Raw genomic sequence first — 27,990 nt, forward strand, 5'->3', positions numbered from 1 at the left:
ACAAATGTGCCCCCCCTATTTTGCCAACGGTTTTAGGACCAGCGAAGGCAACCGCCTAGTGTCACACCCGGGATGTTTATCTTTTGCTTTAATCAATTTTCATTTGATTTTTTGTTTGTTTTGTTATTATTATTTTTCTCATTTTTATTATTTTTTTTCTTTCCTCACTTTCCCACCCTCCTTTTTTCATTTTATTTCAAATATTTACAAATTTACATCTCCAATACACCATTTTTTGCGCAGTGGTACCGCATGTCCGATACCCAAATTAATAGCTCATTTCTGGTTCATTAGGCACATTAGCTCCCGATAGGGCTCGCAATGGCACGAACCGTACCCCGCTCGGGCATCGCATGCCATGGCTGCATCTTCGGTGGCAGCTTTACAAATACCGTCGAGCTTCTTAAGCGTGCGAACGACGTGCCTTCCATATAATCCATTTCGTTAATATCTCTAGGGCCTCACGCCATCAGGGGATATTTCTGCCAGGTGGAGATATTGGTGGAGGGCTATCTCCACGTCTGGAATCCAGCATAGAATGGCTAGACATACATCCATGGGCATATTTTGCAACATATTTCCTGTTGAGCTTAGAACAAATGATACAAAACATACATTTATTTCTTTTATATACCTCACTAAATTCCCGTAGTTTCAGTTTTTGAGCTTCCCACCAGCAGAATTCAAATATCACACCATGCTCATCAATTTTGAATATGTTTTGCTGATTTTACCCTTGTTGACCACTGATTTGTCATTCTGTAATTTATTGGTTTCTAGTGAATCTACATATTTTACATTAGGAACACCTTTTGTTTACGTCACCAACATTTTTTTTTCTCCCTTCCCGATACCAAGCATGGCTGACATCGCGCAATTTTATTCGAGGTGTCTTTTTCTATTCCTGACGAGCCTTCCCACCTTTCAATATACAGTGGCAAATGAAAGTGAGGATATTTTTGTAAGTGGGTTGGGCTTATTTTATGAACAACAAGGCCTTATGGTTCACAGTTCCAATTACATACATACAACTGCCAATATTCATATTGATATTAACATTTGGACCGATAACCACTCAGGCTGTGTTAAGTGGTCAGCTATTCAGAATGATACCCATGATCATATTCAACAATACTTGCACGAAATTTCACTTTACCTCCCTTGTCGTTTTAAAACCAGCGATAGTCGGCCGAACTGCCATGGGGTGTGGTAAAATGTATTTGGGAGCACTCGAGGGAAAAAATCGATTTTCTTTAATTTAATGAATTTATTTTCGGCGGGTCTTTCAATTTATAACTCCTTTTCAATTCATCACCTTAGCTCCTCTGTTCAAGCTCTAAAACATAATCAAGATCAGATTCAGGCAGAATTACAGGAAATGAAGAAAGACGAAATCCAGGCTTTCCGAGTTGTTAGTAACATTTTGGTAATCTCGGAACACCATCTGCATCACCATTGGCCGCACCATGTGTGAATCGGGTCATCTGTTGTTGCACAGCATTGGCAATGTCGTCTCGTGTCGCAAACCGCCTTCCACGTACTGGTTCCTTAACCATGCGACGTGGCGTTCGGGAGAAACGTCCGGACCTTCTGGACAGTGCAATCATCCTGCACGACAACGCTAGACCACATAAAGCAGTGTGTGTACGGCGGCAACTGCAACACTGGGGATGGGAAGAATTGGAGCACCCGCTGTACTCTCCTGACATTTCGCCCTGTGACTTTCATCTCATACGCAAGGTTAAGGAACCACTACGTGGAAGGCGGTTTGCGACACGAGACGACATTGCCAATGCTGTGCAACAACAGATGACCCGATTCACACATGGTGCGGCCAATGGTGACGCAGATGGTGTTCCGAGTCTCCCACATCGTTGGCAGCATGTGGGTCACATGGCAGGTGACTACTTTGAGGGCCTTTAGCCCCAGTTTTGTTCTGTCAACTGTAGAACAGGTATGTAATTAATTTTGCACGATCAAACCAGTATTGTCCTGTACACTATCGTAATAAATATGTGAGGCACAATGTTCGCGTGTTTCAACTGTCCCCACATGTAGTTCCCCCCTCGTCCTTTCATCTGTATATGTCGCATTTTCCAACCGGGCTGGTATCTACAAGAAAAAAAATAGTTCCAATGACTTTTGCCCCAACCCTCGTATTTATCCATCAATATTTAATCCCAGTTATTTTAGTTTGTTTTTCTGTCCCTCCTTTATTCTATATTGATCATATTTATTAATTTTCAAGAAGTCATATTTTCATTTTAATAGTGTTCCAGGGTTAAGGCATCGAAGTACATTTTCCACCTTTTATTTTATTTAGCCTTCATTCCAATTTTGTTTTATAATTTATTGGGCAGTTTGTTTTATTTTATTCTTGATTGTCACTTGCCTATAAAATGACGATTACTTTACACATTTTTTTATATTTTTTAAATATTCATGACTGAGAGCAATGTAGTTTTTCCACTGTCCTACCTGTTTTCTATCCTGTTCGGAAATTCTACGAGTTCAAAGAATTTCAAAAGTAGTCCAGCGACTCTTTTTTTTTTTTTTGAGGACGGAAGAAGAACGCATTGCTGATGGCTTTGGAGCTCAACAGCCTCCTTTGGATTCCAGCCGTGTATGTCACTGGTGTGAGAGCTGAAATCGCCTCAAGATGCCAGTGCTGCTGTTATGCATTTTCGATAATCACGGCAATCAGAACGACCTATCCCCTTTTGGTCGTCTTCGCCCCTGTTCCTATTATCTACCAACAATTGGGACCAGCGTAGCAGCAACGAAAATCCTACTCCACGTGACACCCTAGGATCGGAACATCGTCAAAAACATCCGAAGAAATTTCATCTTACAGAGCAAACCCCTCCCCCACGACTTTAACCCCCTTAAGAAGAAACATGAGCATCTTTCATGTACATCGTCCCTTTTGCTCTGTAAGGCCAGGCAGTGTACTTCCCGAGCATACTGTACAGTCAACGAACCACATGTGTTGAGACCCCGCCACTGTGGATCTGCAACCAGCCTGGCCCCTCTGCACTTTCACCTAAGCAGTGCCCATGTTTAGTGTTCCCCTTCTTGTAGCGACCGTGGCGTCACAACTCCTGGACACCTTGCATACAGTATGCAATGGCACGGTACACCTTCCGTTCTCGTATGCAACCAGCGACATTTTCTCTCTCTCCAGTGTTGGCATAAGATGAGTGCTGGAAATATGGAATGGCGTGTGCTTTGAACTTTCGGGGGCCTATCATAAATACCCCCCCCCCCCCCCCCCCGTGTCCGTCATTGGACAACACTTATTTTGGGGCTTGCAAATGCTACTTGGAGTGGCTCTCCATGGACTACCCTCTGTTCGCCCGCTCCACTGCCAACGTGCTTTCATCTGCTGAACTGTATTCCTGAACTCTCCACACGGGATTTGAACCTGGTCCCCCAGTACAATTGTGACCGGTCAAGGACCGTGGATTTCCCGGAACAGAGCATCGTACCCCCAGGTTTCCGAGGTTCACATGTGTCTGGATTGCCCTGCCTTCTGACGTCGCAAGACATAGTGTGCTCCGAACATCAATGGCAAGTGAAAATATAATCTTCAACTATTTTTTTATCTTCTGTGGTTGTGCGTAGCCAATACTGCGTGTGTTGTTTCGTTTATTGGCTTCAGTGCATCCATTTCAATGACGCGCAGTCCAAGCAGAGATTGGTGTTTACCACAGTCTTTTCGCTCTCGCCTCTTGAACTGTCATCCTGACGAGGCGGAAGACCGCGAGCATTCGGCCTCAAGGTTTCTCACGGCTTACGTTCGGTGCTTCGTTAGCATTTGTTCAGAGGCCATTACTTATCTCTCCGAGTTGTTATGCGAAACACAGAAGCCATTCGCATGTCTCAAGTTACAATACAATGTGTTGAACTTTCCACTGAATCCACAGGCCTGCGAACAACACATGCTATCATATGTTGATCAAACGTCAGCATTTTTCATTACGAAAGACTCTTCCAGCATGTGGCTAATAAAAACAAAATACTTTATTTTAGCAGTCAAGCTTTGAGCTTAATTTTGATCCATTTAATTTTTGGTGAAGGGTTTCCGACATTTTTATTTTTTACTTTATGTAACCTTTTTTCTTGTAATAAAATACCTTTTAAATTTTGGTGAATGGCAGAAGGTTCAATTTAAACTTTTAATGATTACAATTTCAATTACGGAAATTGTCTTGCAAGAGGGGTGTCCTAGCATATCCGTTGGATTAAGAAATATGACCCTGGTAGATCTTGTCAGCTCCTGCTCAGAAATGTGTAGGATAAGCCTTTCACAGGAAATGGTAAGAACACTGGTCTTTGGCAAGAGGGGACGAGAGGCCAAGCGAGGGCTTAAATAGGTTTTTTACTTGGAATCATCGGAGAAGCAGGAGCTATTGGTCTGTTTTCTAAACCGAACAGGGTAAGCTATTCTACACCCTATTCTGCCATTCACATTGCTCACTTCAGTCTAAACCGAATCATGAGGTTATTTTAATGTAAAGTTAGATATTTGTACCTGCCCGTTCAGGGTTGTTTCTACCATCAATAGAAATAATCGGGAGGAGCAAGTTACATCCCTATTTAAGATCCCCGCGTTCATGTTTTAACGCTACGACAGCTCACAAGTATGTGGATAAGTAAACATGTTTTGTGTGCATGCTAATGTCTTACCATGCCTAAATTCCTGTAACATGTATGTTATTCATATTTTGGGAACTGAAAGACATAATAAATAATTACAGAGAAACTTAGTACTCACGTTTTCCATGAAGCTGTTTTTAGTTTGTGCAGCAAGTTCTAACAAGAATGTGGCAGTGGCCACTGAAATAATTAGAACGAAGTAATAACAGCTTACTTAATGTGATTACTAAGTTTCTTTGTAAATGTGAATAGGTTATGTAGTTGTGCACTACTAAAGAATTTTAAATTATGCAAAGAAGGGGTATGAACAGAGGATGCAGATGTGTAATGGAAAAGTCAATATGTGCCAAATAAAGAATTATTGCAAACAATAGTAAAGTAAAAAACAATTAGATTCATTTTATTAATCAACAGTTTTACAACACCACTGGTAATTAAATATTAAAAAGGAATCCACTTATGAAGTTGAAATATTCGCACAACTTATACTGCAATCAACTGTTCATGGTAGGTTGATCTAATAAGAAAACAATCTCATCCTTGATTGTGGCCTCATGCTCATTTCAAAGTACAAACTTACTTCTCGAATCTGTTGATTTCACAAAAGTCAAACTTAGAATCCACCAGGGAGTATTTCTGTTAAGTTCGCAATGTAAACCTTCACTGTTCATTTCTCTAGACACTATCACACTCATTCAATTTCACACAGTTATACCTTCGATGTTCAGAGTTGTGCTTCTCATTGTCTGAATCTGAGTTTACAACCTAATAGTGCTATTTTTTTTGGCACATCTCTCTGAACTATGGTCAGTTCAGGAAATGTTAATGAATGACAAAGAAGTATTTCTTGCTCTTCAAACATGGTGAAAATTGTTTTTCGCTAACATTTAATTAGGCTACAGTGAAACTTTAGTACAGCTGACATCTGAACACTATACAATTTTTTTCAGTTCGTGCTTTCTCTGTTAGATACTGTGACATCAGGGTCATATAAAACTCTTCAGGTTTAGCACACATAACAATTTTGGTGATCAACACATGTCACTTGATAACAAAATCAGAGTTGGAAAAGGTTACTTTAAGTCTGTCCACACAGCAGTGGAAATTACATTTAATACACCAAAGTAGATATTCTACTTGATGTAACCTTTTTTCTAATTTTCTCATTTTGTAATATGTTTATGATTTATCTGAAGTAGAAACACAAGAAAAATATAATCATTGGTACTAAAAAAAATGTGTGGTGGACAGCAAAGTATATGTTTTTGGAGGATCACCGAGGTGTCTTCAATGACTCCACCAATTTGTTGCCAAATCTATCAATGGCACTTACAAGACTCGTTCCAAAATTGTTTATGGCTTCTGCTATTGCCTGGAAGAAAAAGATGCAACTTTTTAAGAAAACCATTTGACATGGGTACCAGTACACATTAATGTTCTGCACTCAAGATACTAAGCAATATTAATCCCATTACTTCTTTCTTCTTCTTTTTACACTCTGATGTTATTTTTAGTGGTTCTGTATATTAATGGTAATAACTAAGGCTAGGATTTTTATGACTTAGCATATTTCTTTTTGGTAAGGGTGATGTGTTCCCTAAATATATAGAAATTCATATTGTGAAGTAACTAACTGAATGAAGGTGCTTTTTTAAGGGCATTTATTTTGGCATATTTGGCCATTTCTATGTGATAAAGCATATTTTGATGGATTTTCGGTCATATTCAGCATTTTTCAAGTGGATTCGTTCTTACTCCCATTTTCACTAGAGGTTTTATTTTCCTTTTTAGGACTACAGCAAAATCTTTTTCATTTTTATTTGAAAATTTACAGAAAGTATTCATTGTACATTAGGTCATAAAAATCCTAGCTCTTGTAATGACTTACAAACTGTAACACGTGGCACTACACTTGTGTCTGATATTTTTAAATGTTCATTTTAGAAGGGTTATGTTTTGAATGATATTCATTCATAGAATGCTACAATGCCAGGGGTCCTGGGTTTGAATTCCAGCCTGGGCATGTGTGTCCTTTGTGAGTCCCCATCCATCAATTTCATCATATCATCACTCATCCTCATCCATTCTGATTAGCCAAAAGTGGAAAAAAAGAAGTAAAATAAACCAAATCAATTGACTTCTGTCAAGCCATACCCTTGTGTGGTTCAGCATATAGTAATAATTACAAACGTAGCACATATCTGAAGTTATACAATTATGGTAAATGTTAGTTAATTCCTAGGAAAATACATGAAAAAATGTAATTTAAGATGAGATTCATTCATAAACACTTTAGAAAATTGACTTCCAAATCATTTTATGTTCATGAACGCAGATGACATACAATTTGGATGAAGTACAGAATGCTCTAAGAATATCTAACCTTCCATATTTTTTCACATGTCCGATAAAAAAAATCTTTCTAGAATCTATTACCTAAAGGATCATTAATCTGCTATAAAAAAGGAAATCTGACTTAAATCTAACATGATGATGATTTGATGTAGAATTACACAATCACTAAATATCAATTTAGGATTACTTACATGAAGCCCATCATTTCTTTGTTTGAGCTCTTCATGCCTTGATAGGGTTGGCCTTCTCTCTCCTATTGAGAAAAAAAATCAGTGATTCAAATTAGATAAAATATTATATTTTAACCTCCATATGGCCATAATTGAACACACTTTTATTATTGTACTGTATATTTACAAAAAGAATGAGAAACTTTCAGGAATGTGTTTTTTTCAGGGTATATAAAATTTTATAAACCAGCCACTTAAGACAAAACATGGTTAAAATCATCAGTTGATACAGCATTCAAGAAAGGTGTGTCTAGACATAAAATATATTTGTGCGCGTTTCTCACATCTTGTTAGACATTAAATGACTCCTCGTTTTGTTACAAACATTTCTAAAACCAGTTTATTCAATAACCCTACAATTTCTGCTTTTGGGGCAGAAAAGGGAGGTAAGAAAACTGTTCTGAACAAGCAAACAAACAAAAAAAATATCTCTTGGGACAGTGATACTGCAATTAGTGCACAAATTACACAGTCACCTGCGAGATAAAATTTTTATTTTGTGGCATAAGAGTAAATATGATTGATTTATTGATTGATGGCCTTGCTTTATTTTATCTCGTATTTTGTGCCACTTTTGGCTAAATTGTGAGGATGGGGATGAGTTATGATGTGATGAAAACTGATGAATGGACATTCACAAACATCCATGCCCAGGCCAGGATTCAAATTTGGGAGCCCTGGCATCGTACCCACGATGTGCTAACCATTCTGCCATGGGGGCCGGCTGGGTAAATAGGCGTTCCTTCCTAATTTTGGTGTGCTGAATTCAAATCTGCACAACACTTTCCTGTGTCACGTAAGGATTTTCACAATAATGACATGAAATATTTATTTCCTTGCTGATTTTATGTTAATACTCAGCATCAACCAAACTATGAAATGCATAAAACACTGGCAACAACCAAACCTCCTCGTAGCAATAACAGAACCACTATTTCATTCACAATGAAAGCAGAACAAACTATGGCTAGAGCTCCTGTTTTTAGTGGCCCGCACACTGGCATTTGGCATGAAGCTCGGCAGTTTGATTCCCTGTAGAGGCTTCAGGAGCACACATCCACACATCTTCATTGCCAGTGACATTTAATCAACACACAAACAAATACATTACAAGACACCATATTTTGCAACGTTTTTAAAATATCATTCTACTAATGTTATAAGCAGTGCTTCTAATACTATTACTGCAATGTTATCACGATTAATAAAAAGTACAATTGTACAAAATCTGTACATGATATGCTGAAATTAGTAATAGATGTGATATCAGGGCACTTGATTTGACTTAAATATTCCATACCGCAAAATCATCGCAGCCTTGTGTTATTTTCTGAAATACAGTGAGTATTGTCTCTATTACACCTTAGCATTTATCATATAGAAGGTCTGCAAGGCATGGTATGGGAATTGGGCATAACAAGTGAAATTGTTGATCAACTTCTCTGTTCAAATTCTATATCAGCCAGCATAAAATATCTTTGCAGTGGAAATGAACAATATATTTTTAATGTGGTTTTTAGCTGATTGTGCAAAAGTAGGTTTTAAGTATGTTTTGTGATATTGCACTGAATTTTATATTATATAAGAAAGTTCTGTGATATTTCCAACAGGTTTACTTATTAAATAAAATACATGTAAATCTTACGTTTGAAGAATTTTTCAAGGAATATGGAACTGGTTGTCAGAGGGCAATGTTCATAGGGGAGAAGAGGTGAGAGGTGGAATATGTTGAATTTGAAATGTGATGATCCATGCGAGAGTGCACTGTCATTAAGCTCTAAGTGTTAGTGTGCCTGTGAACTCTGTAGGAACTGGTTGCTGTGTGGTGGCGGTGGCAGAATCATGCGGAGTGGAAAAATTGAGCAGCATGTGAAACTCAAATTTCTGGTGAAATTGTACAAAATGCCAACAGAGTGTCTCCAATTACTACCTGAAGTGTACGGGGACAATACCATGTTAGGTAATGAATGACAAAAGCAAGTTTAAGGAAGAGGTGGAACACGATGAACATGTGGGTCAACCTGTGACATCAAAAACCAGAGAAAACATTCATAAAATAGGTGTGATCATGATGGATTGGGTGTCTTGGATCAGTTACTCAGCACTACTACATCAAGATTTCGACTTGACTATGAGAATGCGTGTACAGGAAATAGCCGGATGTCTGGAAGAACAACACTTGGATGCTGTATCAAAGGCAATGTGCCCTATCTGTGAGCAGTTTTTAGCTGATAAATGCATTCCAATGCTTGATTATCCCCCATACTCACCAGAGTTAGGTCCTTGTAACTTTTTCTTTTCCTCCCGAAAGTGAAAGCTACCTTGAAGGGAACAATTTCCAGTCCATGGAAAAGATGATGGCAAAAACATCCGACTGCTGAACAATGTGACAGTTGCAAAGTTGCAACACTGGTATGAACAGTGGCAGACACATATGCAGGAGAGTATGGACAGTGAAGGTGTACATTGAAGGTGATACCATGTAATATGTGCTTGTTTGTAAGTAAAGGAATTTATAGCAGGAGCCCTTTTATTAATAGCCACCATAGACATACGCATATCATGTGGACACAGTGCATGCTTACTTATGATCAGGGAATTGATTTATATGTACTAAAAATGCACTAAATATGTAAATACATATTTAGTTATTTTCACCAAAATATGGAGTTAAATATGGACTAAAATATGTAAAAAAAAATTACTTTTTTAATAATATAAGCCACAATGCAAGCTACATAAAATACAGTATTTGCATTGTAACTATTAACATAACTGTCTTAAAGAGAAACCAGAAGCGAATCCCATATGTGCAATATGGAATCTTTGCTTCTGGTGCTGCTGTCGGGCAAGAAACTAATGGTGACGGTGGTGTTAGCAATAGGCTGCTCGACTTGGGACTGTCTTTCAATAATAACAAAATAACATGTGTAGGAACAAGGAGTGGATGCTAGAGACCTCATGCTCTATTGTTGACAACAATGGTAAATACACAGGAATTTGAAGTATTTTACAACACCAGAAGCAAACAGTTGGGAGGTGTAAAATTCAAGAAGATAAACATAAATACTGTTCAGTTGATAAAAAACTTGCAATTAATGCAATTCAAAGGTGTAAAAAGGTCGTACACTTTCGTTCCTTTAATGTTCCTTCAGACTTGGTCAATTATTCGCAAAACATTTTCCCAACTCTTTTGGTCACATGGGGACATGTAGGTATTGCGCGAATATGGAGTAATGTTGAGAAATGTTCTGAAATTTGGAAATAATATGTAAAAAATAAATAAAATATGAGCCAAAACCTGAAAATTAAAACTCAGTGTAAATGCCATGATGCACAAAGATAATATAACTCATTTCAGCTTCATACATAAATATGTATTTATATAATCCATTCCCTGGTTATGATTAAGGTAGTTCATATATTATGTGGTTGAGCACAGAAACTAAAAATGAATGTTTACAATTATGTAGAAATTATCCAGTGATGTTGTAGCGACCTGATGTACTATGACTTTGAGGAAACAAGGTGGCACAAGGTTAACATTTGGATTTCCAATGGAACTGCTATTTACCTTTAAAGATAGTCTGTTAGAATTTCATTATAAAAAAATAAAAATTAGTGGTAATCCCAATACAGTCCAACTATTGTGCCACTGACTTCATTGATTTATTGATTTGCTCTTTTAAGTCCGCTTTATGCATAGTAAGGCTAATCAGGACAGGAGATACAGTTTAAAGTGGGACACGAACCACTATGAGCCTCCGAAGGGTATCTAACCGGGATTCTTCATTACAAGGAAACGACACTACCACTGTGCCATCGGGGAGGCCTTATTGTGCCACTGACAACTTAACAAAGACAAAACCTAGTTCTTGAGCCTCCCACATACTAAGTAATCATAGAAAACTTGTCTCGATCTTCAGCATTACACAATTACAGTAATTACAAAGAATGCAATCACTTTACCACCTCAGACAATGTTAAAAATTGACCTATCTTACATTTCTCTGTAGCAATACACATTGAACGAAATTTCATGTTTATGCAATTAAAACAGTGACAGGACTGAAACCTAAACTGTATGTAATCAATTAATGTAACTACAATATACCTTCTAGCCTTTTGGATAAGTCCTGACTAGTTTCCATTGTGTCCATCACCTTCCTTTCCACACCTGAAGTGTCTAAAACAAAAAAGGAAAGGATTAGTAATTCCAATAATCAATCACAGTACATCCTCTACATCCTCTACTGATAGCTCTTTCTTTAACCTGCACAATATAACTGTTAATTTATCTTCCAGAAAGAAAATTTGGGCTTTTTAATGTTATATAGGGATAAAAGAAGTTTTTTAACATTGAAAAATTTCGATATTGTTCACAAGCTATGTTAATGTTACATTTAGGTCGTTGGCCCGCCTAAACTGCTTGGCTACGAGAGGGGTTTAAACGTGAGAAGGGGGAATAATTAATGCTCCTTTGTCCTTCACCTATTTATTATGTAAGGCTGAACAGGTAAGGGGGTGAACATGCCTGAGCCAAGTTTTAACAACTAAACACTGATACTTGAATTACTAGTGTCATCACTGTACCTGACCTGGTCCGTCGGCCTGGTCTCATCGGCACCGTGTGGTCCGTTGACAGTGTGTACTTTGGGCACTGTCCAACCTTTACATGGACATACTCCACGAGTCGCACCACTTATGCTACTCGCTCCCGACTCAGCCACTAACTTCTGACTCTCTCGGTGACCTCTCGTCAACAGGGACTCGACTGGTGTTTGCTGATTTAGCATTTAATGCCGGCTTGTGACATGCCACCTCCCTCTGAAAAGAAATGGGGTTGACGAAGGGACAAGCCCATTTCTTTATTAACAAAAGAGTTTATGGTTTAAATATAGAATTAAATATATGTAGTAAAATGACCTTATCCACCAATAAATAAATGCACCTCATATATATTGCATCTCGCCGCAAACTGTTTCTATGAGTGAAAGTCGCATATTTAGATGTAAGCATATTTGTCACGTAATGTTACATTAATAGTCCAGTAAAAGTAGGCAAAATGTCATAAAAGAATGGAAAAAATTCCAACAGAGATAAAAATTGGTAGATATCACCAGTATGGTATTTTTTTTTTTTTTTTTTTTTTGATTTAGTTTATTTTACTTTGCGTTTTGTGCCTCTTGGCTAATTTGCGAAGATGGGGATGAGTGATGAAATGATGAAATTGATGAATGGACATTCACAAACAACCAAGCCCGACCGGGATTCGAACCCGGGACCCTTGGCGTCGCAGCGCGATGTGCTAACCACTCGGCCGCAGGGTCGGGCAGTATGGTATTTCAAACAACATACTAAAAGTCCCCGACAATCCGAGTTGTGCTCTGGCCGCCATATTGGAAAATGGCGGATGAACGGTGACATTTGATCATAATTGCTTTATTAACTAAAAATGGTGAAGGTTGAGCCGAAAATGTGTTCAGACATAAATTAAAGAAAAGAAAATTTCCAATAACTGTAAGAAGATAAATGTTTGTGATTTAACCAACGTATCTAATTATGTAAAAAATAAATTTAACTGTGTGGAAACTTTTCCCATTATTTTGTAATCAAATTTGCCTGGTGTTGATTGAAGTTTTACACTTTAATTCGTGACTTGTAACGAATAATATATATTACTGACCAAGTTTCTTCCAGTCTGCTTCCCCTCATCATATATCCTATCCTTCCCTGCTTCCCCTCATCATGTATCCTATCGCTCCCATATACGACATAAGCATGTGGAATCCATCTAGACGAAGGACAACTGACGACATATCTCCGTTGTCTAGAGAAGCCGCAACAATTTCAGAGGCTTTCAGATATAGAGGTTGGTCGAAAGTAACAATACATGTCTTTTGAATATGTTTCATGCATTCTTCAACTGCGAACAAAGGGATAAGTATATGGCATCTGGACTTGTCTGCAACAGCTTTATAAATGGTAATATACTTATTTCAGAAATGTGATATGCCTTGCTACCTTCAGTGGCAAGCTCCATATAACCACTCCAACTTGGACTTGGTGACAAGGTAAGGTGATTTCCACACATCCATACAAAATCATGAAGTGATGCAACATGCACTGATGGTGCTACCTGTTTGGTGTATTCAATTTCTTTAATCTTGATTTTCTGCAGCCACGGACAGCAGGCACAACGTACGTGCGTAATGGAACATTACCAAATTTGGCAAGGTAACATTCTGGTGGTTGCTTCTTCAATCGAACTTTTTCTTTTCTGGGATGAACAGATCTTGCAGGAGTAGTGCACATAATGCTCCCCATATTGTGGAAAGTTCCTAGTCCGTCCAAGGTCCAAACATTGACGTCTGCATTATCAAAAACAAAGCGATTCAATAATTCCTTGTCAGCAACAATTTCCTCATCACTTAACATTGCAGAACTAAGATACAATATGGCTTCATTGTAGGATGCACATAAACCCATGCTTGATAACATATCATTAAGATTTCTTAAACCAAAATGTCTATGTAGATGAACTGCAAGTCCAATCTGAATCATTGAATTGAATGACCGTGGTCTTACTGCTGATATAATAGCATGCTCTATACACACACATTTTCTTTTGATGGAGTCTTCATTTCCTTTTATTCGTTTCATAATCACAACCTCTGTAAAGACCCTTAATGTCTTTGGAACCATATAATCAACTGTCTTCAAGCATTCATGTGGATTTGGATACATATCTTTGGCATATGTTTCAGATCGTATATCTTCCCGAATTATTGCAGCAGCAGTTCTAACAATTCTAAGTCTTTCGTTCTTTGGATCTTCTTCTTTCTGTGTGTACCAACTTTTGGATATTATTTTATATCCTGTATCACGGAAACATACTCTAGCGGTTTGCCCTTTACGTGTTGTTATTATCATGTCTTCTCCATAGTGATCACATAGGCGTTTCCTAAGAGTTTTTTCTGAGACATCAGTATCTTGTGGAAGATATTCATTCATCTTCGTCATAAGTTGATTCATCGAGTACTGACACTCGTCATTATCATTATCAAGGTAGCAGCATAACTGCAGAAATGATATAGAAATACACTCATCTTCAGGCCTACCGCGTTTTCCCGATGTAGGTGAAGATGTGTAAAATTTAGTGAAACAAGGATGGTGGTACCTAGCCTCAACTGCAACTAGATCAATAACGGTACGAATTCGATCAAGCACTGTCCTTCCCCAATCATCATTCCTCTTGATGGCAGCTTCAATGATTTGATCCTTGAATTTTAAGGATCGAACTTAAAATATTTTAACTCGTCTGTTCACATTTTTTTTCGTTTCTGCTTGAAAATCACAAACTTCACTGCAAAACCAGCAATCACGTTTGAAGTCAAATATATGTATTATATATATATATGTATCGAAGGAGTATTGAATTTTGTGGCGAACGATTACTTGCAGCAGTAATACTACTCTCACGAGTATAGTCTTTACGGCACTTAATATGTAACCATACATTCGTCTCATTTTCCAATTTCTCAAATATTCCATCTTTTTGACGTAAACTGCTGCTGTTTATAGCATGTAAGCCTTTTATCACAACCACAGTGTTACCTTCACTCAACGTTTGTTCACAAATAATACAATATTGGGTTATATCCAATGTTGCCTTGCCGAAAAGGTTATTCAGTTTGTTTTCCGATGATCACATACATTACATCCAAGTTCCACAACGGGCAGCATGTAAAGAAATTACATATATTATTAACAGTGAAATGGTTGGTTAAATCACAAAAAAATATTTTCTTACAGTTATTGGCAATTTTCTTTTCTTTAATTTATGTCTGAACACATTTTCGGCTCAACCTTCACCATTTTTAGTTAATAAAGCAATTATGATCAAACGTCACCGTTCATCCGCCATTTTTCAATATGGCGGCCAGAGCACAACTCGGATTGTCGGGGACTTTTAGTATGTTGTTTGAAATACCATACTGGTGATATCTACCAATTTTTGTCTCTATTGGAATTTTTTCCATTCTTTTTTCTAATTTGCCTGGACTATAAGTTGCACTGTATCACGGTGCAAAGTTCAGTACACAAAATTGAAGCGAAATGAAAAAAGAAAAAAACAAAACAAATATGTCGATCTCATTACGAGCACTGATGTAAACACTGTTGAAACACTTGAAAAAATGTCACTGTTCACACTGATAGAAAGATAAGTTAGGTGTACACAAATTTTGAAAAATGCACATTGAAGTTGGAGACAAAATCATGTTCATGACGAAAGTTCACCAACAAAGGAAAGTCCTTGGAATAATATTAATTCGATGCGGGTTTGTCTGCAACTCTGGATGGAATCTGGAGCAATGGCTGCATCTTATGTATACTACAAGGTACATTAATGATGACACAGCGATTCGTGATATATTATCAGTGTTTAGTCAAAATAAAGTTTGGGCGTAAATTGGAGCATTGTTAATTAAGTCAGATGTAAATAACAAGATTAGTTATTGAATTATGCACTCTATTTTAGCAGTAACTCGTGATTAAAAGGAATGGAAGTTTCTAATATGTAATAATACTTAATGTAAATAGATGGAAATGGCAAAATTGCATGATGTCATAAAAATGGCAGATTTAACAAGAGGCTGGGACTCGATTTGGTATTTCTGTTCAAATCGTGAGAGTTGTGTTTCGTATCAAGAAAAAATGTGTTTCTGTGCGAGAGTTTGGTCGCTTTTTAATGATGCAGCACTCTCAGTTCGCTTCATCGATAGCTGGGACACATCTGCACGATAATAATTTAGAAGTTAACATGCTGTCATATATTAATTATATTGATAATATTGCTGTTTATATGTAAGAAGTTATATGAATTGAAGAATTATGAAGAGAAAAGGTGGATAAGACATTGGCCAATGCATGATCTGTAAGGGCATTTTGACATGTTGAAGGTAGTTGTGAATTATTGAAAAGTCAGAGAATGAGAAATTTACAGCGAATGATGCATAGTGTTTTTTCTCCGCCAACAGTGAGAACACATGAGTTCTCTTCCCATATGCAGTAGCTATATTCAACTCGTTCGTGCTTTTTGTTTACATACACAAAGCAGAAGGTCGTGTTGCTACGATATTGTCTTCAGAATTCCATCCTACTCTGTGTGAAATCACATCATACAGTGACGTCATGGTGACAAAGGGTCGGCATCTTGTATGAGAAAGAAAATAAAATGTTGCGGCGAGTGCTGTCGCGTGTAGGAGATATATTTAATTTTCTTCTTGTTCTGTGAGTTATTGGTGCAGAGGAAAAAACAACAGAATTTATAAGAAGAAGCATAGTTCATACGTGTTATTCAACATGGTAAAATATATAGTTGATGGATTGTTACTATTACTGTTCGAATTTTTGTCGCGGCGAGGAACTATGAAGGATGATGATGATGATCGTCTTCGTTAGGAAGTAGCTGTTTTATGCTGCCAGTGTTTCAATGTCTCTTGCAGTGTTGTCAACTTCTGATGTATAAGGTTCACTAGTTGTGAATTCCTCCAAATAAAGCCCCTAGAATATGACGGATATCCGCTTGTGTTCCTGAATGTAAATCTAAGGTGTTCATATTATCTTCCTCTGTACCGGTTCGATCGAGAGTTACCGTTTGTGGTGTGTAAAGTTTCATCTTGACCGACGCTTAATTTTGTTCAAACAGTTTTCCTTGCTTGATCCCTTCAATTCTGCAATGGTTTTTATCGAGTCGCTTGATTACTGTGAAGGGGCCTTCGTACTTGCCTGAAAATGCTTTGGACGTCTCTGATAAGCATCGATCGTTCCACAAAAGTATTTGATCGCCAGATTTAAATGCTGCTTGAGAATAGTGAGGATCAAGCCGTGCCTTATCCGTTCTGGGGCGTTTGAGGAGATTTTCTTGTGCCAATCAGCGCGAAAGCTTCATATCTTCCAGCCGTTCATAATTGCATCCAGTAAGGTGCTGGGATGATAACCCATCAGTAAATAGGCGAGTACTGTGCAGATGAATGTGGCATGTTGTTGATAGCTGAGACCGCTGTTGGTAAGAAATTGGACCAATTACTGTGTTTGGCATTGACGTAGAACTTGATCATTGCTTCCAGCGTTTGTCGCATTTTTTCAACTAAGCCAAGGCTCTGATGAAATCCTGGGCTGACAAAGCTTAGTTCAATTTGGAATTTGTTGGCCAATTCTTTGAACAAATCTGAAGTTTGACCTGGAAGTTGGTCGACAATGATTTTTTCTGGAAAGCCAAATTTTAATATGATTTTCGTGTACAGAAAAAGCGCTAAAACTTCAGCAGTGAGAGAATGTGTCGGTGCGGCTACTACGTAAGACGTGGCTGCATCAATGCATGTGATCACGTAGCGACGTCCCTCGGGTCCTGAAGTGACGTATGGACAACATTGATCCAAGGTGATAATTTAGAAAGGTGTCAGAGAAGTCCTTCTTTGAAGTTCGAAGTGCTTTGGTTGGCGGGACTGCTTAAGTTGTGCACACTGTTCACATTCTTTCCATTTCTTGTAGATGAAGGATTTCTGAGAAGGAAAGTAATAATGGTCCTTCGTATAGGCATATGTTTTATAGTATCCAAAATGGTTGAGAGTGTGTGGAGAAGAGTGCACTTGTTCGAACCATATATCTTTTAATGAATATGGGATGCACGTGAGTAGCCTTTCCTCTTTGAACTTCGTATCCTTCTATAAATAATTTCATCTAGGTGAGGAATTGCTGGCTGGTTCTGTCATATTTAGGGTCGGTTTCTTTACATCCAATTAAATGTAGGTAAATATTTTTGAGAAAAGGGTCTGCTTGCTGTTCCTTGGCAAGGTCAAATTCATGTGTTCTCAAAACAGACACAATTTCATCTTCCAGGAGAGGAGAAAAAGTTTTATCTTGGATCCTCGTGTTACGGCTTATGGCATCCGAGGCACTGTTGTCGGTTCCCATTAGATGTTGAATAACGAAATAAATCGTAGTCGGACAGAAATTGTGAAAAATGCCAAAGGTGGCCTTTTAGGGTAGTTGATTGTCGTAAATTTTGAATACATTTACAATCGGTGTGTAATATAAATCTTTTGAAAAGGATGTAGTGTCGGAATGCTTTTAAAGCAAAAATTATGCCAGAGAGTTTCTAACATGTTTATGTCTTGTTCCCTTTCCTTATCACTTAGTATCCTGCTTGCATATGCAATTGGCTTAACATTTCCTTGGGGGTCTTCGGTAGCTATTTTGCCTATACTACGACAAAACCGGCACCTCCACCACGTTATGTTTAGGTCGTTGGCCGGCCTACTAAACTGCTTGGCTACGAGAGGGGTTTAAACATGAGGAGGAGGAATAATTAATGCTCCTTTGTCCTTCACCTATTTATTGTGTAAGGCCGAACAGATAAGAGGGTGAACACGCCTGAGCCAAGTTTTAACAAGTAAACACTGATACTTAAATTACTAGTGTCATCACTGTACCTGATCTGGTCCGTCGGCCTGGTCTCGTCGGCATTGTGTACTTTGGGCACTGCCCAACCTTTGCACCGACACACTTCACGAGTTGCACCACTTAGGCTACTCACTCCTGACTCTGTCGGCCACTAACTTATGACTCTCTCGGTGACCTCTCGTCACCGGGGACTCGATTGTTGTTTGCTGATTTAGCATTTAATGCCGGCTCGTGACAATAAACTTTTGAAAGAATGTACTACACAATTACATGATGCAGTCAAGTATTACATTGATTTTTTAAACCAATTAAACCACTAAAATTTTGCCTCGTGTATCAAAATCTAATAAAATAAAATTTGATTTATTGATCAATTTGATTTATTTCACTTTGCATTTCTGCCAATTTTGGCTAATCGTGACAATGGGGATGAGGGGATACTCACAAATAACACCCATGTCCAGGCTGGAATTTGAATCTGGGACCCCTGGTGTCATAGTGCAAAATTTATTTATGTTGCACACATTAGGCGGTAGTATTTCCCCAAAAAGGAAACTTTCTCGATGTAATTATGTAATTTGATTACAGGATGGAAACAGATAAAAAGGTTGACATCCTGCAACAAATATTTTTACTCTGACACTACTTACCTGTAGGGGATGCTGATGCCGGTTCATGGTAATCAACCACAGTGGAGGGCTCGTACTCATGGATTTCCTCTACTTCAATAAAGTCCTCCTGAAATATATGAAAAGTACCAACATATTTATTACTATGTAGAATTTTCAGCGAAAAGTGCAGGCTTGACCAGGAATCAAACCTGGGTCTCTGGCATACTGTGGCATTTCTCTACCACTGAACTACCAAGCCAGCCTGGCTTCACCTGATTTTCTGCTGCCACTGTTTTACTTGTGTGGAATCGCCTCTGCTAGCTTGGTAGTTCAATGGTAGAGCAATGACACGGTATGCCTGAGAACCGGGTTCAAGTCCTGGTTGAGCCTGTATTTTTCACTGAAAATTCTACATATGACATCTCCTGTGTGTGACTAATTTTTATTAAGAAAACATTTGTTACAGTCTACTCACACAAACCAAAAAGAAAGAAATGAAATTTTAATTAGGTTAACTGCAAAGAATGGTACATATAAAATTTTCTTACCAACTTATTTGATTCATCAATAAAGCCAGCTTTTAAAAGCCCTAGTCCTTGTGACAACTCCTTTTTAATAGCAGATATAACTAGGGCCTCTTCATGGCTCAATCTTGGAGAATGACTTGGTTTCTCTGTTTGTTGGACAGCCCTTTTGATGCCTGCATTTCTACTTCGGTTCAGGGAGCATTGGTTTTTCCATGCCTGCAAAACATTAGAGCTAACATTATTATCTACAACAAGTACTATATTTCGTTTAGCAACACTTCAGCATATTCATGTTTTCAATGGTTAAAAATTTGTAGTAACAATTATTTTAACATAATACAGCTTTTGAAAATAGCTGAATCCGTGAAAGGAAATGGTATTTTAAGATGAATTTCCTGTAGATTAATTTCTTCCATTATTTATGGTCAACAAATTTCAGAATACAAAAGCTTATGCAGCAGCATGTCATGTTGCTAAGCTGTGAACTTTTATGCTTTGTCTTCAAGTAGCAGGCAACATGTGTCTCTTGTCAGTAAGGTGTACAATGGGCCTTAATTTTAATGTCTGTCACAAAGTGTGTTAGGTTCCAGGCACAACAATCTGGAAAGCAATAAATAAGATACACATATGAACCCGCAAATAAAGTGAGTCAAAAGTGCTACATGATCACAGAAATAAGAAATGTTATAAATAAAACAAAAAACCTAGTCAATGATAAATCAGGCTTATGTAGAATCAATAATATCCTTGCAATATTTATGTGGGGACAATTCCGAAAGATAATTGCAATTATAATAATGCAGAATAAGAATCACAGAATGTGTGCCTGTAAACCATTATTTGCTACACTAAGGTTTCTGACATTCTCCTGCATTTTTATTAAACACTAAATCAACCAGAATTTGCCAAAAACCATGAAGTACAGTGGGATCCACAAGTATTGCTCGGCAAATTGTTCATGACTACTTTCATTAATTTTGATCTCTTATCCTGTTAGTTTTTAATGAATTAATTTTTATTTATGTTATGCAGAAAAATGGCCATTTGGCATTTTGTTCGAATTCTTGAAGCTGTCTTTGTGTAAAATAAAGAGAGTAAACTTGGTGATGGACAATTTGCTTGGTAATACTCCTGGATCTCACTGTAGACAGATACCAAACAATAATTTTTCATTTTGTTCATCTGGTGACACACACAACCAAATGCTCAACAAGCAGTGTTTATCATAAATATACAAGAAATTATCTCAGAAATACAACTCACTGAATGTGGTGGATCCTTACAATAAATTTAAAAAAAATAACATTCCTTTTATTCTGTAGATGAATATCTTGTGCATCGCATCTGTAAGGGGATTCAATCACTTTACTTGAATCTATATATGTCTATGTATATCCATTTATGCATGTATGTGTGTGTGCATAAATCCATGCAACATAGTTTCCAAATGTCACTGTGTAAAAAAAAACACTAATATCTGCAACCATGCATTGCTGGGAAATGTAATTCTTTTGTAAGAATGTTAAATTAAGTATTTTATTCCTGTCCCTAGCTATGGTTCTGTAGGAAAGTTTGAGTGTAGAGACTTTTCTTTCGGAAATGGTTAGTAGGTGCCTTTGCAACTTTTGTTTGGCGTGGGTGGACAGCTGTCACTTGCTACATTTTCCCACTATGACATCAAAGATGGCAGCCACTTGATCACAAAACTGCTTATATCTCTGTTACTACTTGACCGATTTTCATGCAGATTGAGTCAGTATGTTGTAATTTCTATTTAGAAGGTGAATGAAGATGAATCGAAAATAGTTTTGTCTTTGTTTATTACTTTTCTAGTTTTCTCTCACATGAAAAAGCTCCATAGATACTTTCACTTAATACATATTGAAATAAGTTAAATATTACTGTTGGGTTTGTGTTTAAGTCCACTTTATGCACAGAAAGGCTCATCAGGAATGAACCAACAGTATAAAGTGGGATCAGAACCACTATATGGCTCCACTGGGTATCAAACTCTGTACCCTTAGATTGAAAAAGGTGATGTTTGCATGATTTGGTTTATTTTACTTCGCTTTTCTGCCACTTTTGGCTAATAACGAATATGAGGATGAATGACGATATGATGAAATTGATGAAGGGACACTCACCAAGAACACCCATGCCCAGGATGGGATTCGAACCCAGGACCCCTAGCATTGTAGCATACTGTGTTAATAGGCGATGACATATCCAATCTGTCAATAATCATAATACAATGATACCATGAATAAAGGTGGTTTTAACTACCATTAAAATTAACAGAACCATAGCCAGGTCCTGGACTATTTGTACTATATGTCCAGAAACTAGATGCTCTCGGTGGCTGTGGCCACATCTGGAACTGACGATGGTATGAGAAATTATGTGCAACATGTAACAATGCCCCTTCACATTTAAAATACGTGAGTTTTGTCACATCAATGTAGACGGGAGAGAATATGTTGCCACAGAAGTCTAGTTCTGAGTTGCAGACTTTAAGTCTATTCCAGCTTGTAAAAATAAACTAGTGTATGTTAACAAAGTTTGCAAGATTGCTGACGATCTTTAAGACAAAATTTCAAGATAGTTTGTTGGAGTGGTAAAGTTTGAAAGTGGTAAAAGGACTGGCCCAGTTGTCTAAAGGTCACAGGTTTGAATCTCTTTTAGAGCCGATTATTTTTTTATTGACTAGAATTAGTGTATTGTCGACATTTAAAAGAAGCAAAATACGATAAATCTAATTCCTCGTCGATGCCACTTAGGATGTGTTTCTCGTGTAGTTTCTCCAATACTAAATTACTTCTTACAGGAGGTAATAGGGTGGACAGAGAGATATTGGCGAAAATCTTAACCCTTTGAGGCCCACCTTGTGAGGTAAAATATGAGTTGATTGTTTTTAAATAAACTAGTAGAACAATGACAACCCATATATAGCCAGTGGTGTAGCAACATATCATGAGGTCCTGGGCAAGATGATAATATGAGTCCCCAAACAGTTTTTAAATTTGAAATCTCTGTGTGACTCGATACAAAATCTTCAGAGATACGTCAGCAAATTATCATATTTATATAATAAATTATTGAAGAAAATTATATTTAATAATTTCACTCACTCTCATAATATCTTTCTTTGTCTTCCGGGAGCTGAAATATGAAGTTGTAGGAAGGAAGTAAGAACTGCTTATATTATCCATTGCCTTCTTGAGTTGCAAACGACCAAAGCATTTAAATGCCTCACACTTGCTTCGTGGCAGTTGGAGATACTTTATTGTTAATATATTAAAATCGGGAGTGCAAGGTCGAGAGATAGAAGAAAAGACAAAACAAATTGCTTTTTATTCGAGAAATGAATAAATATGCAAAAATGTCCATGCAATATATCGTGAATTTTTGCAAAAATGTTAAACATGAGAAATATGACAATAATTTTTAATTTTTCCGGACCCCCTTAGGCTTAGAGCCTGTATGTTATGCCCCTGATTTGACATATTATGAATATAACATTTAACTAGAATTTAAAGTCAGATAAAAACAGAATGTTTTAATTTTATTGCCTACAAAAATTAGCCTGTTCCATCTTTTTCCCCCCTCACTTAATACATTTTTTGTATCAACCCCATGAGATGCGATGCCCTGGGCACCCACTTCGCCCACCCCTTGATATGTCACTGCATATACCTCCTTTACAAATTCTTGGGCACCTGCTGTAAAACAACCAAGGATGATGTCATACTGCTGAGAAAACCTTCGTGAATTGTGGGCTCAGACAGAGAACACGAAGCTTGCCAATCATAGAACTGCGCATGCTCAGCTTGCAGTCTTCTTAGGTAGACTGTTGAATCATACATTACATGGGCCATCCTATATGTGACCGAATTCTAAATTTCATTGTTTACAATATATAGAGTTAACAAGAAAACATTATGCTTCGTAGTTTCGAGGAACACTAATTTAATTACAATATACTTTTTATGAATAGCATATAGAATAGTTCGATACCTGGTGGAGGCACATAGTGGTTCGGATCCCACTTTAAACTGTAGGTCCAGTCCCGATTAGCCTTACTGTACATAAAGTGGACTTAAAACACCAAATGAATCAATCATTAAAACATAGACAAAGACATGGATTACTGTAATCTCTAAAAGGGAATAAATCAACCAATAAAAGTTTCCATCTCTACTTGACTCACTGAAATGTTTGTCATTAATTATATAGAAATAACATTCAAGGGTAAACTAAGATTATTTTAGAACTCTTCAAAACACAGAGCTAATTTCTTTACATACTTTTTGCCAACCTGCAACACTCTTCTGAGTTCCCATTTTATTGAGAGCACTTGCTAGTTGCTCCCATCCTTTCCTCAGCTGTTCTTTTCCCATGGACCCTTTACGCCGTGAGACTGCAAAGTCCGTGTGGCTGGCCATATATTCCGCCAAGTGTTTTAACTGCTGTTCATTGGCTCTGGATTTTTTGTTGCCTGCCCTAAATGTACAACATGATATTACTCACAATAATATTCAGAATCACAACTGAATATGAACTGAACCTAAAGAATAAACATATTAGTAAAATTGATTCTTTGAATACTTCTGAGAATGGGTGTGTACAAAAAGAAAGTTAATTTCACTGTAGACAATGACTGGCTGCTGAACACTGTAAGTGCATTGGGTGTAACCAAAAATGCCCTCCATTGAAGATGGAACACATATTTTAGCAAGACATTTCACACATTAAGGAATTCTTGTAAGCAACTCTTGTTGTGAGAGGTTCAAAATCAAAATAATTAACAACTGGTAATAAATGTGCCACTACATGTAACTTTCACCAAAACTAATTATAAATCATCTAATGTACCATACAAACAAAAAATTGGCCAATTTGATCCTAGATTCCAACCCCCACAACTCTTTTTTGGACACCTTTAGTACTTCCATCATCTGTCTCCAATCTTAAATTCTTACACCTGCAGCAAAATGACTTCTGACCTCATAACAAAAACATAAGAAATTACATCTTTATTGCAGGCAGGAGTCCCGCATAATTGACTTGTTGATAAAAGCAAGAGACTTGGTAGGATTAATTGTTCTATCATTAAAGATATTTTCAGTCGAGTAGCCAATCAATATCTGCAGTCCGATGGCCGCCATCTTGAAAATAATCCGCCATATTTGATATTTTTTTGATTTGATATATCTCGGGAACAGTGTCTTCTATAAACCCCCGGTTTTCTCAGAAATGTTCAAAATAGTGCAGATTTTCATAATAAATCAATAAATCTATTTTTGAAAAATAAGAAATAGAAGTTTGCAGAAAGTCTTAATTAATAATTCTCGCACCAAACAATGGCATTTTCTATTTTGTAAGATTACTTAGTGTTTGTTAGAAGTCTTTAGACGAACTGAACCCCTATTTTTTTCTAGATTTATAAATTTACCTTAAATAACATTTTAAAAGAAATACAATTTACAAACAAGTCGACATAATTTTTTAAAAAAGAATCGTTGTTAAGACTTTCAACTTGCCGTTATTCTCATAAAATGTTTTGTGGTTTTTTGAAACACTTCTATTTCTTATTTTTCAAAAACAGATTTATTGATTTATTATGGAAGTTTACACTATTTGGAACATTGCTGAGAAAACTGGATGTTGATAGGAGACACCGTTCCCGAGATATATCAAATCAAAAAAATATAAAATATGGCGGATTATTTTCAAGATGGTAGCCGTCGGAGTGCAGATATCGATTGGCAACTTGACTGATAATATCTTTAATGATAGAACAATTAAACCTACCAAGTCTCTTGCTTTTATCAACAAGTCAATGATTTGGGACTTAGCCTCCGGCCTGTGATAAAGATGTAAGTCTTTGTGCTTTTGTTATGAGGTCCGAAGTCATTTTGCGATGGGTGTATTACCCACTACCATGAATTGTTCTTTGCACCAGTCATTCCAGTGATTCATGAGTTCGTTTCTTACTCTAGGTAATATATTATTTTATTTGTGCGAGTAAGTATGTAACGTGCACAATGAGGTATTTAAGTCTTTGGACTTATGTTCCGCGGATTACACAAGTCATTTCTGTTTCACACCTATAAATCCACTAATTTAAAAAAAAGAGATTATGTGGTAAGAAGACATAAAATGTAAAGGTATACAATATCAGCTTTCTGTTAACATGTATGAAAGCTTCACATCCTTGTAATTCTTCTTCTTCTTCTTTTGTATGACCCTATCAACGTTTATATCCTGTTGACTTTGGTAAGCGTTTCTGTTACTGTAGATCTTCCGGGTTTGGTAGATTGTCTCATTTCAAGAGTAACATACGTAGATTTAAATCAATTTATCTTTGCACTGTTCATTCTGATCACTATTTACATTTCAAGACTACATTTTCATGAATATCTGTATAGAAGCCAGATATGTGGAGTAGATAATTCTGATAAAAGGAAAGAGAGTGACACAGGGAATGGAATTTTTTCAATCATTGTAATCCTTTGTAGAGTATGATTCGTTGTTAGAAAATTTAACATTCTAAGAATAAATGTTGCAAATCGGGGTTTTCATTACTGCATTTGCAATTTTGATGAGTTACAATATGAATTATTGATAAGTGTGCTGGTGTGCGTAAGTGTCCTGTTCTTAATCTCTTGATATCCATCTATATGTATTACCCACTACCATGAATTGTTCTTTGCACCAGTCATTCCAGTGATTCATGAGTTCGTTTTTAACTCTAGGTAATATATTATTTTATTTGTGCGAGTAAGTATGTAATGTGCACAATGTGGTATTTAAGTCTTTGGACTTTTTAAAAATATTTGATTTTATTTGTTGTCACATGTTGCAATTCGGTGATTAGGCTACCTCCCTGGAATGTGGATGGTCTTAATCTTGATCCCTGAGTGAGAATTGATGCTTGCAACTGTCTAGTCAGTAAAGGAGCAGTGTGTTGCCTAATTCGTGGCTCCATAACCTGGAGTTGCAATTGTGATGGCACGTTGCATATGCCCTCAGTCTATTTTCCATATTTTAATAATAGAACCAGTCCAAATCGCTTGTAAAAGAACCACAGATGTACAATTCTGTTATGTTAAAGCACACATTGTTAACGTGAGAAATGAAGGAGTGAACATATATGCTAAGAAAGGCAGAGACTTCCAACACATAAATTTCAATAGATTATGTTACACATTGTTTTAAACAATATGAGATGTTTTCTGTTTATGTTGGTTAATGAGGTTAACTGCAAGCCATAATAAAATAAATTTCTTTAGAAGTATAAATGGCAAACATGTTAACATAAGTAACAATTTCACAAACATTCAGTACCAACAAGTAGGTTTTGACTTGCAAATAACATTGTTAGAAATTGCATTGGCAAATGCAATATGTGTGTTAACTTTGAGGAAGGTAAATATGGCAGAAGATAGTCTCCTATTCATGTAAAACATGACTTATTTCTAGCATATTGATATTAATGTCACATTTAGTTTTGCATTACCTTCATAATCAATGCCAAAAGAAGACTAATATTCTTATCAGCCACAGAAATTATCAATTGTCCCACTCAAAAGAACACCCATGCACTAATGTTTGTTGTTTGAACAGTCACCAAACATTCTCACAAAATAATTTTTGCTTACAAAATCAATGAACTTACGTGTAACTATTACTAGTTAGAGAAAAGTTGGGTGGAGAAAGTGCTAAAAGCATACATAACAGCTTTATCTCACAAAATGAGGATTCCTGAGAGGTTTAACATGTATTTCCAATGTAAAACTAATTAGGTCAAGAATATATGAAAAAGCAAGGTTACTTCAATTTTATAACATGACAGTTGATACATCCTTTCCTCTTGTACAAATATTTATGGTTTATAATTACCTTTCTCATTGTACAAATGTTTACTGTTCTAGTCAATAGTTATTTCATATTTAGACATATCACTGATAACATCAAGATAGTGACTGACCTGTATATACATACCTTGTAAAAGCTGTTGCCATGGGAATTATGATTGTGTCTTGTCTTTACATTTTTTGGTTCAGGTATTGAGTTTTAACCCTTAACTGGTATCATCAGGCCCCCTGCACCGGGTGCAAAAAGCCGAACAAGGTAAAT

The 27,990-nt window shown here is 36.9% G+C and overlaps 1 protein-coding gene across 1 annotated transcript; it reads right to left on the reverse strand.

Annotated features, from left to right (window-relative positions):
- Positions 1-5,092: 5,092 nt before the first annotated feature.
- On the reverse strand, positions 5,093-27,950 carry LOC146003085 (uncharacterized). Its single transcript, XM_083141254.1, has 7 exons — positions 27,856-27,950; positions 24,156-24,351; positions 19,873-20,067; positions 19,364-19,451; positions 11,359-11,430; positions 7,206-7,267; positions 5,093-6,031 (listed from the first exon to the last, which is right to left on the reverse strand). The coding sequence occupies exons 1-7, from the start codon at positions 27,873-27,875 to the stop codon at positions 5,933-5,935; spliced, it is 732 nt and encodes a 243-aa protein (XP_082997380.1). The 5' UTR covers positions 27,876-27,950; the 3' UTR covers positions 5,093-5,932.
- Between the last annotated feature and the right edge of the window lie 40 nt (positions 27,951-27,990).

The sequence above is a fragment of the Lepisma saccharinum genome, chromosome 19 (genome assembly GCF_977018435.1).
Source record: "Lepisma saccharinum chromosome 19, izLepSacc3.1, whole genome shotgun sequence".
In the NCBI taxonomy this organism is placed as follows: Eukaryota; Metazoa; Arthropoda; class Insecta; order Zygentoma; family Lepismatidae; genus Lepisma; species Lepisma saccharinum.